At 41.8% G+C, this 12,785-nt stretch overlaps 1 protein-coding gene across 21 annotated transcripts in view; it reads left to right on the forward strand.

Moving 5' to 3' along the window:
- Window positions 1-469: 469 nt before the first annotated feature.
- The window catches only part of KIF1B (kinesin family member 1B), a 90,357-nt gene continuing 78,041 nt past the window's right edge, over window positions 470-12,785 (forward strand). For all 21 annotated transcript variants that reach the window (XM_054085611.1, XM_054085613.1, XM_054085617.1 and 18 more), the window contains exons 1-2: window positions 470-665; window positions 6,598-6,782. In XM_054085611.1, the coding sequence (XP_053941586.1) occupies window positions 6,677-6,782 (106 nt within the window). In that variant the 5' untranslated portion in view covers window positions 470-665; window positions 6,598-6,676. The remainder of the gene's footprint in view (window positions 666-6,597; window positions 6,783-12,785) is intronic.

Here is a 12,785-nt window from a genome sequence, read left to right on the forward strand (position 1 = left end):
GAATGCGCCTTTCCGAGCTGTGATTGCTGTGTCAGGCTGTGATTGGCACGGCTCCGAGCCATTCGATTGGCTGAGCCGAGGCTGGGGGGGGAGCTCGCGGGCTCCGAGCAACGCGATTGGCTGAGCCGAGGCGGAGGGCGGGCGCTCTCGGGCTCCTAGCCACGTGATTGGTCGAACTCAGATGAAGTGGGAGATGATTGGCTGAACCGAGGCGGTGGGCGGAGTGGCGCGCTGCGATTGGCTGAGCCGGGTCTGGGGGGCGGGCCCTCGCTTGCTCCGCAGGACCCGTCACTGCGGGCTCTCACCGGCTGCGCTCCACGCGATTGGCTAAGCTGAGGTGGGGGCGGGGCTCGGTGCGACTGCGCGCTACGCGATTGGCTGACCTGAGGCGAGGGGGCGTGTCTGCGCACTCCGATTGGCCGCGGCGGGGCGGGTTGGGGCGCGGCGGCGCGCGGCCCCGGCAGTGCGGGAGCGGCGCCCTGCGGAGCGCGTCGCGGCGCTCGCTCCTCCCGGCGCGGCCTTTCTCTCTTCATTCCTCCCCCTTTTTTTTCTCTCCTCTCTCTGCCGGCGCGGGAGAGGGGCCTCCTCCTCATCCTCGGCGCCTCGGGATGGCGGCGGCCGCGCTCTTCGCTCGCCTTTTCACCGCCGGTCGCTGAGGGGCCCAGGTGAGGGGGGGGGCTCGGTGGGTGCCGTGATGTGAGGCGGGGGGGGAGGAGGATTTGGGATGGAGAAGGGCGCGTTGGCAGCACGGGAGCTGTCAGGGGAAGGGTTTAGTGTCTGATTTGGCTTCTCGCAGCGTCTCCTTCCCCTTTTCCCCCTCCACGATGCTGCGGCTGCTTCTCCTCCTTGTCGGGATCCCCGTGGGTCGCGGGTATCGAAGCGTTTGGTCGTGATTTTCTCCCCATTTCTGGCTCCGCTGATCGTTGCTGGGTTGGGAGAGGGATGTGGCCCTTCGGTCGGCGAGAAAGGCGAAAGGATTGTGGTTTTTGTGGGTGGTTTTTGTGGATCCGTGCCTGGATTGGGCACAGTTCCTCAGGCAGCCATGTTGGGAGGATGATCTGACAATCTGAGCTCGGGCAGGGGCTGAGGCGACACCGGCGGAATGGACCGAGAACTCGCCAGAAACAGCCGGTGAATTCTTGTCTTTCCTCTGGAGTGTGAAATACCGAATTTTGAAGTATATTTCTCTACGCTTCCAGCTCCTCCTTAGCTCAGTTTTTTTTTTGTTATTGAACCATCCAGTACCTGGGTGGGCTGATAAATAGCTGTACCTTTGTATGATCAGCTTTTTCATTGCATTGCCAAGATTTCCACCACTGTTTTGTCTGGCATCTCTACATAGTGCAGAGATCAGGCTGAGGTCACGGGCAGAACTGGGTGTTGAGCTGCAACTGGAGACGTAGAAGTCACCAGAAGCAGGTGGTGAATTCCTGTCCTGCCTCTGGAGTGTGAAATACCAAATCTTGAAGTATATTTCTCTCCACTTCCAGCTCCTCTTTAGCCCTGTTCCTTTTGTTATTGCACCATCTAGTACCTGGGTGTGTTTGTAAAAAGACATACCTTTAAATGACTGGATTTCCATTGCATTGTCAAGATGCCATGAAAGATGCCACCACTGTTCTGTTTGGCGTCTTTACCTAGTGTAGAGATCAGGCAGGGTGACAGGCTGGGGTCATGGGCAGAATGGGGTGCTGAGTTGCAGTTGGGGAGACCTAGAAGTCACCAGAAGCAGGTGGTGAATTTATGTCTTTTCTCTGGAGTGTGAAATACCAAATCTTGAAGTATATTTCTCTTGGCTTCCAGCTCCTCCTTAGCTCACTTCTTTTTGTTATTGCACCATCCAGTACCTGGGTGTGTTGGTAGAATGCTATGGGTGTGTTGGTAAATACGACTTAATTTTTCATTGCATTGCCAAGATGTGCACCACTGTTTTGTCTAGGATCTTCACTTAGCACAGAGATCAGGCAGGGTGACAGCCTGGGGTCATGGGCAGATGGGGTGATAAGTTGCACTTGGAGATCTGGAATTCCTATCTTTCCTCTGGAGTGTGAAATACCAGATTTTGCCGTATATTTGTCTTGGCTTCCAGCTCCTCCTTACCCCAGTTCTTTTTGTTATTGCACCATCCAGTACCTGGGTGTGTTGATAAATAGCCATGGGTGTGTTGGTAAATAGCCGTACCTTTATATGACTGGATTTTCACTGCATTGCCAAGTTGTGCACCACTTTTGTCTGGCATCTTCACTTAGTGCAGAGATAGCAATTAGAAGTGCGTGAGTTCAGCTGATGCATCACACTCATCACTACCTGATCCTTGGTGAAGGACCTAAAATTGGATTTGCTGTGGTCTTCTTTTTTACAGACCCCCTGCTGCTTTAAACAGCTGTTTTGTGAACTTTCCAGATACTGATCTCTGTCCTTGCTGATTTTATTTCTTTAGAGCTGTTGTGTATGGTTAAATTACAGGCAATTTTTTTGTTGAAAATCATATTCTCTGTTAGGGATAACAATGCAAATACATAGCTGGCTGTGTTAAATAAAAGTGATGCTTCTTTAGTTGTGGTGTGTGGTGGTGTTTTTCTTTTAATTGAATGTAGAAATACAGATTCTGAACGTTGTAACCATTTTGAGCTTATTGTGAGCTTACCTGAATATATAAGTAATAATTCGACTCTAAATCCCTACTCCCCTTATAACTTTATTTCAAAAAATGGCAATGTGTTTTGTATTTTGACATTGCATAAAAACTGGCTTGTCAGAACTTTCAAATACATCCAAAGACCTGAGTCTTAATGACAAGATTGTTTCCTTAAACATTTGTGTGAAAGTCCAGATCTGCTTCCAAGTGCTTTTAGACCACGAAGAGTGATTGACCAACATCACTGGGTTTGTCAGCTTGAATAACAGAAAAAAGACAAGGTATTTAGATGATTCATTTAATGACATGCGTTAATATTAAGCTTCAGTGTGTGATTTACAGGATGGATGATGGATATCTTTTAATCATAAGTTAAAATAAGTGTAGAAGCAATGTGTAGGATTTGCTTTTGTGTTGGTGGAGCTCACTAAACAACTCAAGTGTTATCTGCCACCTGTTTCAGGCCAGTGGTCCATCATGTGAGAGGCTCAGGCATGCAGTTCCCTTCTTTACTTGGTTCCTGATTGGATTCAGACAGACTGAACATTAACGGATACGCAGTTAGGCTTTTTCCAAGATGTTAGAATGATTCATTCTAGCATGGACTGCAGCTTTCTGAGTATATAACGAAGATAAAAAAAAAAAAAAGGAGCTTCCTTTTATGAAGGTTGTTCTTCTAAATCTGTACCACAGACTGGATTGCACATTTTGTTTTGCTCTGTTGCAAGTTAATCTCCTGTTGATACTCTGTAGACAGTTTTGTAGTAGTAAGTGATACTACTGGGAAATGTGGACGCTTTAAAAACAGTTGCAATCTTTTATCTGTGATAGTGCGCAGTTAGTTTCATTTAGCCTTATTTTATCATTCGCATGATGAGGGCAATACTGCCTTTATAAAAAGTTGTAGGCAGATAAAGTTGCTGGTAAGTGGAACAAAAAAAACCTCAAAACCACAACAGTTTAAATATATGGAAAGTTTTGAAAGATATATTAGTTTTGTTTAATTTTCTTATTAATTAAAAATCTCCATTACTGACATGGTGCTCAAAACCTCTGAAATCCACGTGCAACTACAAGTAGACATTTTACTTCTGCTATGAAAAATAGTAGAGATGAGACTGAATGGGACTTATAATCACACCACGTTTACTTTTCTATGAACACAAAATTAGGGCTGAGAAAACTTGGTAATTCCAGAAGTCAAGCATTTAAATTTTTATGCTGCTGTAGGTGATTTTGTGACCTGTTTTGTAAGAATTTCTTCACAGCTATGTTTCAAACAAGGATATAATTTAGCTAAGGCAGATGGAGTCTCAGATGTGCTTTTCATGCTTTGTTGTTGCAAATATAGTATCCAGAAGTACTGATTTATTTTTTTAAGTAGATGATTCCTTTACTCCGTCTTCTGTTTGCTGGTTTCCTAGATATATTAGTTAGCTGTTGAAATTCATGTAATACATTGAAAGGTATGAAAACATCAAAAATCAGTATGCTATGAAAACACCAGTCTTTGCATATGGGACTCTTCAATAAGAAGGGGAAACAAAGTTCCTATGTTTCATAAATATTATGATAACAACACATTGGTTGAATTTCTCTCTTCTTAAAGAAGTAATCCCCTTCATTAATGTCCTGGCCTTTATTCATTGATCCTTTGGGGAAGCTGACAAAATTATAGTTTTCACATTAACGTGGATAGGTGGAGGAAAAGAAAGATGAGAACTGTGTCAGGTGGAGTTTCTGTGATGTGCTACACCCTATGAAAATTCCACCTACTCATGTCTTCCTGCAGCCTGACAGAGTAAGTCGTGTTACTATGAACTTGATTATAAGAGACTTTGCATTTGATAGATTCTTAATTTGTGCTTCAGAAACAAAGGCTTAGTGGCCATATACGGTCACATTCCTGTTTTCTAGCACCCGTATTCAGGATAAGTTAAATAATACTACTGGGATGTATCAGGATTAGTCTTATCACTTAGCTTTCATCTGAGGACACAGGTACTTTGGCAAGGGTTATATTAAGAAGGAAGAGCAAAAATTCCGCATGGCAGATACTTAGGGAGAAGGTTATAATGAAGCTACATGTTTTGTTATACAAAAAAAATGGACACATCTGAACAAGAGTGAATAAAGCTGTAAAACAACCCAGAAATCCACTAAACTTTGAAGATCATACGAATTCATTGCCATTACTTCTTTGCTCTGTTCTATATTTAAGTTTTTAGTGAAACGTCTTTAAATTCTGTACTAACCTGGAGCTGACGGTGTGGCTGTCTCATGAATCATTTTTCCACTGCTTCGCTGTACCACTGACATTGAAATTTAGTTGGCTTGTTCCTAAAGACATTCCCATTCTTCTAGTCTGGTGAGGTACCTCAAATACCTACTAAAATAAGGAATACTTTAAATTACTTCTTTGACTTGGTGGAATAATTTAATTTCTGCCTTTGCCACATGATGACATTAATGAAGTAATGCAGTTTTAGTGAAAACAACTTCTACTGTGGGAAGATGTGTTATAACTCAAATTAAGCATGAATAAGTATTTTTACCAGCTGTAGAACTTACCTTAAAGCGGAAATGCTCCTGCTTTAGATTTGCTAGGAGGTTTTGTACTTTTGTGGCCCTGTGACTACAACCCTGAAATGAGCGTTTCATTCAATATGTGGTGTATGGATAACCATAAAAGAAGACGTCAAGGTTTGTGGGCCCTGCGTGGTGACTTGTGCAGGGTAGAGTTTTGACCATGTGAACTCAGATTGAAGATAGAAATGACTGCATCCGGTCAGATCAAAGATTCACCTAACCCTGCATCCTGGCCATGGCGGGGATTTAGAATATAAGGATAAATAAACCGTGTAATCATGTTTTCTCAGTATAGGCTTCCAGTTCTGAGAGCCTGTGCCACGAACACTTTCCTAGCCAAGGGTAGCACCTTTTTGCTAGACTTTATTGGCTTTATTGGTGGCTTTATTTCAGTCTGTCTTGGTGCTGTCTGTTTAACTTCTGACTGTATCCTGTGTTAATAAATTAAACTGCTTAATTGTAGACCAACTGGAAAACTTTTTCCCAATGTAAAAGGTTGGTCAAGGGCAATACAGTTGAATCAATCTTGATTAAATTTGCTTTTCCATACTGTCTCAATTGTGCCTTGAAGTTTGGGTTGTGGTTATCGTGGATAATTTCCTGCCAACTACGTGCTCCATCATTTGGATGCAGTATGATTTGAACAAATATTTTGATAATGGAGATGAATTTACTTGTGAACATTTGCTGAAGATAGTAATATTTACCTTGCAGGCAATAAATTTTGATTCCTCTTCTTTCTGAGAGGAGTGTGGCCTTTAATCACTAAACACACAAGTAGTTAATGAGTTTCTATTCCCTTTGAGAAGTAGACTTTCCCAGGACTGCAAAGGGTTCTTTAAGGTTGTCGGGCACACCCTTTTCTCTGGAATGATGTGTGTTGAAAGTCGTTGTGCCCATCAGGCTTATGTTAGCTTTAATATTCCTGCTAATGCATTGTGGCAGCTAAGGTTGATGCTATAGAACCTAGATCTGTAGTATGTGGCAGTCAGCTCATGCTGAAATCGAAGCAGCTATAGCTTCGCTGCTAAAATTATCTGTCTTAGGTTAAGCCTAACACATGTTGCAACCAGATCTTTGTTTTGGTATTGGTGTTCATACTTTCTGGGAAGCAAACCAAGTAGTGAAAACAAATCTGTTTGTACGCTTCAAAAGAACTGCTTCAGCGTACAGAAACTTTTCACTATGGGGACAGTGTACAGGTGCTCGGAAATGTATTTCCAGTTCTGTTTTGGAAGTGACAGCTTTTGGGGATGGAGAGTGATTGCAGAGCAGAAATTGAAGTTATCAAGCAACTTTAAGCCTCTCTAATTTTATCGACATCTTCAATAAGATAGCTGTAAATAACTGAATTGTATTTTTCTCTTTAGAAAACGCCAACAAGAAGGATAACTTGAAACAGTTGACCCCCTCACTTTCAATTTCTTGACTGTACTACAAGCAACCAGAATGTCGGGGGCTTCAGTAAAGGTGGCTGTTCGGGTCCGGCCCTTTAATTCCCGAGAAACCAGCAAAGAATCCAAATGTATCATCCAGATGCAAGGCAATTCAACCAGTAAGTTTATTTTAATCTCCTAAGGGAGTCTGTCTTTCTTCTCTTCCTTTCTGCTTAATCCTCTTCTTTTTGTCAGACTGATCTGAGTAATATGTACGTTATATCATGCAGAATTACCCTTCTTCTTTTGTGAGACTGGCATTACAAGCTAGATTGTTTCTAAATTTGACTAGGAAGTCTAAATAATGAGTGTCTTGAATTTGATGCAGTTGCTTATGGTGTTTGCTTGTGGTGAGTTGAGAATTCTACAGAAAAATTAGAATACCGAAGTGAAAACTTTTTGTTAACGTCAGCGTGTGGGAGTATCATATGGACTGACAGACACAGGGATGCATTGCAGATGTCACGTGATAATTGTTGTGCTGTAACTCTTGCCTGGGTCTGTGCTTTAGTTCTCGGTGTGCTAGTTCTGCAGTCTGTGTGCTTTTGTTTAGGAGCATAATTTGAGTGAGAAAGCTGAGAGGAAAAGAATGTCAAGTTTTTTGCATTCCAGATTACATGTCTAAATGATGACAAAATAACGAACTACATAAAAATCATCTTATTTTCTAAGCAAATAGAAGTGTTAGGATTCTTAAATAATTATTGTTGACCTAATTTGGAGAAGACTCTTCTAGGAGGAAGTGAGTATGGGCACAGTGTTTATTGATTTTTTTGTTTTTTTTCATGCTTCTGAAGGTCAAGGCAGTATTGATCCCATTTGCTGCAGTGATGTTGGTCCTGTAGAGACTAATGGCTGTACCTATAAACTGCTCTTCTTCTGGTGGTTTTTCATTGTTAGGTAATGAAGTACAGTCGTCTTGTCTGCAGCTGTAGGAAGGAACATTCCAAGAGGACTGAGTTACTTTGCTGTCTGATGACTTGAGTGTTTACTCATGCTTGTTAATACAAAGGAGGTTGCATACAGGCTCCTCCCTTTTTTTTAGCTGAGCAGTGGAATTTAAGTCCTGGTTCTGGTCCTTTAAATTCTAGAGTATGGTTTCCTTGAAAGAAAGGCATCATACAGAAGAGAGTTTGCTTTTCAGTGCAGTAAACTCTTACCTTCAGACCTTAAGTGGAATGTAGCTTTCATACCAAACCGATGTAAACTGAAAGAGTTCATCAGAAGGCATTTATTACAGAAATACCACCAAGCTCTGAGCTATGGCAGCACCACTGGGTGCCACTGTGATAGATTTTCTTGCTGCTGTTGTGACGTGACAGCAATCATTTTAGGCCCCTAAAATTTTTTGACTCTGGGAGCCTGTGAAAGCAGCTTGTTTGTGGCACAATGACAAGGATGACCTGTGAATCTCTGGCAATCTGTCCAAGTTTGATATGTACTGGAGATAGAATACACTGATACTGTTTCTCAATGCTAGAGCTGCGCTACAGAGATGTTTTCGAGAAACTGCATCAGCTTTCAAAAGGAGCAAAATACTTCCTGATAGATCTAATTGGAAGTTATAGCTTTTGCTATGTTTTGTGCTCTGGAAATGTTCTAATTTGTAGCCTTCTATTTGAGTGCTGTGGCTGTGATACAAGATGGGTGATATGACAGATGGTGAGGTTTAAGTCATCAGGGGCCATTACAGACTGTGGGAAAGGAATTGTCAGGCACAATAGTTACACCTTCTTACAGTCCACAGGGCTATTTTTCCCCCCGTGTTTCTCTCTTAGAGGAGAAATACAGAAGAAAACAATAGACGGGAGCAATTTTACTCATTGAAGTGAAGAGGATCATATAATAAAAGATACAAATAAGGCGTTGTTTGTTGGGGAAAAAAATGAGCAGAAATCTTTTCTCCAAAGAATCTTCCTAATGTTGTCTGGCGTGTATAACTTTAAGCTGAAATTCTTCTGGTCTGCATTCAGGCTACATGTTAGATTTGGGGGCATAAGTGCTGTTGCTGTTTCTGCTAGGGATTCTTCCTTTTTCATGATCCCTCAGCCTCAGAAGCCCCACAAATATATTATTGAACATCTTATTAGTAAGATTTAAACTTCTTGCCTAAACGCTGACTGCAAAGAGACATTAATATATCTGACTCCAATATCTGATGCGTTCACTAGTAGTTTTTGCCTATGGAGTTCCTGTTTCAGACCTTCAAATGTGCTGGTGAAATAATCAAAGTTTACGTATCTTGCCTCTGAGAAAGTAATGTTTTCATTTGTGCACTAATCGAGTTGACTAGAGGTAAATCTGAGTGGCTGGTGATATGTTGGGTAGCAACTATTTTAAGCCTCCAAGACATTAAAGTTCCCTTAACTTAACAGGATTAATGAGGCAGTGTGAAGTCTGATAGCTAAGAAGGGATTTTGAATGTTACTTGAACTTTAATTTGTTATGTATTGATTGGCCAAGCGTTTCTATGAATCCTTCATTGGTGCTGATTTAAAATGTCAGAGTTTTGTAAATCTATTGGCTGGGATAGACAGAGACTACGTTACAGTGAAACTGGGGCAAAGGGCTTAGGGTTATCTTAAGGAAAACAATATAGAGATATAAATAGTATAGTATATCAGAGGGTTACTCCATTTCTGATTCTGTAAGGAATATATGAAAAAGGAGTGTTTTGTGGTATCCATAATGAAATATATTCTTGAAGTCGGAATGCCACCAAGGTTGTTGCCTGATGTGCTGCTTTTGTTTGTCATTTTTTGTGTGAGTTTTTCTGTTTACAGTTTTTGGGAGCGCCCATCATTCATGGTGGGCTCGCTGGCAAAAGATAACGTATTCGTGGGTTAGAAAGCTTATTCTCAATTTTGTTGCTCAATTTAACTTTGTGTTAGAAGCAAACCAAGTGTGATCTCATTGTGGAGTTGAGGTCTTGTACAGATTTAACTTATCCTTTTATGTCATTTCCTCACAAGAGATCAAGGCGTTGAAATGGAATCCATAGTAGATTTCCATCTTTACAATTTCTCAGTGTTTAAAAAATTATAATGTAGCTGAATACAGTTCTATATATGTCTTAATCTTAGAAAAAGAGTTCTTACAAAGATTATAGAGCGCTTACTGTGAGTAATTGGGACTGTTTGTTTGATGGAAAGATGCAAAATACAGGAATTTTGAAACATTATCTTTTTTTTTTTCTTTTCCTGTTATACTAAGATAACAAGAGTAATTCCCCTCCTCCCACCTCCATGCTTGCAGAAGAATTGATGTGCAGTAAGAGTATCTTGCATTTATAACTTGGTCAGTCTTCATGTTTTTAAAATATGTTGCAAAAATGAAATCCTGCAGTCCAGCTAAAGTCACATGTGCTGACTGCATTAAGGGGCTGGAATTTTGGCAGAAGGCCTGTGCTGCTCAGCTCGGATCTGATTGCAGATGGTATCCGTTTGAAGGATACTGCCAGAAGTGGAAATGGGAGAAGTGGGGGTAGGGGACTAGAAGATAATAGAGGTATTCTTAAAGAAAGGAGAAGTTAGAAGCTGCAAAATCATTCCAATGAAGTTAATTTGGGAATGTGAAATGCTTTCGAAAGCAGTCACCATCAAATTACTAATTGAAAAACCCCACCAGAACAGAGTGGGATTAACTTAAGAAAAGACTATTGTTGTTTTTTTATTATTACCACTTGAATGTACATGGAGCAAACAGATCTAAATGAATTGTTTTAATTTGCAGTTATAGTCTGAAGGGTATAATTATATTATCTCTTGTACAGATGTCACGGGGTGGTATGAACAGATCTCATGTGCACATACCGACTCAGGACTAGGCACAGCATATCTGTGTTTGTAGCATTGCCCACGGTACAGTCAGCCATGCCATGGATCTTGGTGAGAGCAGGGGAAAGGTCATGGTCTCTAAACCCCTTCCCTCAACCTGCTGGTCCCACTTAATTTGATGCTGCCTAGGATATGGTTGGCTTTCTGGGCTGTGAGCGTACCACCATGACTTCTCAAATGTGATGGATAGTAGCTTAGCAATTTCATCCACCAGTTCCCTCAGGCCCCACAGATGCATCTCATCAAGTCTCACGGACTTGTGTACCCTCAGGTTCCTTACATGGTCTTGCACCTGATCCTCGCCTATAATGGGTGGTTTTTCATTCTCCCAGTCCCTGCCTTTGCCTTTGGTGAGTTGAGTGCTGTGGCTTCAGCCCTTGTCAGTGAAGACTAAGGCAAAAAAGTAGTTGAGTACCTCAGCTTTCTCCATATCCCAGGTAACCAGGACTCCTGTTCCCTTCCAGAGAGGGTCCACTTTTTCCCTGGTCTTCCTTTTATCACCATTATACCTCTAGGAGCTTTTCTTGTTGCCCTTGATGTCCCTGACCAGATTTAATTTTATCAGGGCTTTAGCTTTCCTCACCTGATCCCTGTCTTGGGAAAATAAACCGCAGTGGAGGAAAGTCATTTAACCCCTACGCTGGTTTTCTGGTCTGTAATTCCTCTTAACTGTGGTTAAAACTAAATGAATGCTTGTGCAGTGTGTTAATACTACATCACATTCCTGGTAGATGTGTTATCAAAACAGGCTGTTTTATGGGAAGATAAATTGTGTGTCGTGTGGAGGATGCATGAATTATCTTGCAATTGAGGTTGAATTGGGAGCTGGTTTGAAAGACAAGTCCAAGAAGTCACAGTAGTAGAGATTAGCCTAGTTGTTCTAGTGCTTGTCCTGCTGCAATTGCTGCATTTGTTGCTAGTCCTGTACAGCCAAGGGAAGGCTCGAGTGCAAGTTTGTCTCAAAGAGGAAATGGAGCAATTGCTCTTTAAATAGTTGTTCCAAGACTGGAGTTAGATGAGGAGCAGTTCATGCTTCTTCATTTTTTTTCTGTTAGTACTGGCTCATTCTAGGAGTGAAAGTCATAAACCAGTGACAGAGGTAATGCTGGATGCGGGCAGGCAAACACACTACCTACGAACATTAGCGCTCCTTGTGTTTTGCAGGGTTAGGGCTTTCTGTTGCTTGTCCTTAAGTCTGTCTTAATCCCTGTCTCCAAATGCCCTATGTATGACAGGTGATACGTGTCGTTACACAAGTCTTGGATATTTTTTTTTTGGCTGAAGAAAAAATCTGGAATATTTTTAGGTGCTTGGCTTTCCTCCCAAAGCCGTTCTCATGATTGTGTAAAAATAACTTGAAGCATTACTTCTGCACACTGTTAAAAATGTGTTTTGGAAGATGATTTTGGGAGGTGGGAGAAGAACATTTAATGATTTTTTTTAAATGTTAGAGGTACTGATAACAGGCACGGAGCAAGACCGTGGGATGGCTAGGATGTCCCGGTTAATGTTAAATGCAGTTGAACTTCATTTAAATAACTGATATGGAGTTAGTAAAGAACTATAGTAGAGGGGGAGAAAATTACTAATGAACACAGAAGAGTTTTCTGTCAGTGGTGATTGAACTGTGTGAAAGCTGCCTCTTCGGAGTTAGTGCCCACTGACGTGGGACTAACACTTTAGAGACGATTCTTTTTATCAGTTGCTTAATAACGCGCCACCTCTCAGTGCAGAAGTAGAAGTAAAGAAACCACAAATTGTCACTGGGAACTACTTCAGGAATTTTTACTACATGAATCCTTTCAGATATTGAGGCTGGCAGAACTCCCAGGATTCCAGTGCTACCTGATGTCCTCTTAATGTAGTGCTGGCCTGTGTCTGAAGGTCAAAATGGCCTTTGGAGGAGGCCATGGGCTTGAAGATGCAGTCAAGTAAAAGCAGGGAGATACTGTTTTATCTGCCTTGAAGAAGAAAACATGTGAGGGAGGAATTCAAGTGAGCTCTTAAGTGCTTGGTGAACTACGTACATCAATCCAGTATGCATCTTCTGCAACAAGATGTTTTCAGGTAATCAGTTGGCAGTGGAAGTTTTGGAATGGTTTTGGTTCAGCTTTTCAGATAGGTGGAACGGTATGGTTTGACTAGCTGCTGCTTGGTGCAAAGCCTGCTGGCGTGCTGCTCTCCCAGAACACCAGCTGGAGAGATGGTATTTATAGGGCTTGGATCTGTAAGAGCAGCTGAGGATGAGAGCAGCTTTCTAGCAGCTTCTGTGAGCAAGCATTTGCC

Source organism: Cuculus canorus, chromosome 21 (assembly GCF_017976375.1).
Source record: "Cuculus canorus isolate bCucCan1 chromosome 21, bCucCan1.pri, whole genome shotgun sequence".
Lineage (NCBI taxonomy): Eukaryota > Metazoa > Chordata > Aves > Cuculiformes > Cuculidae > Cuculus > Cuculus canorus.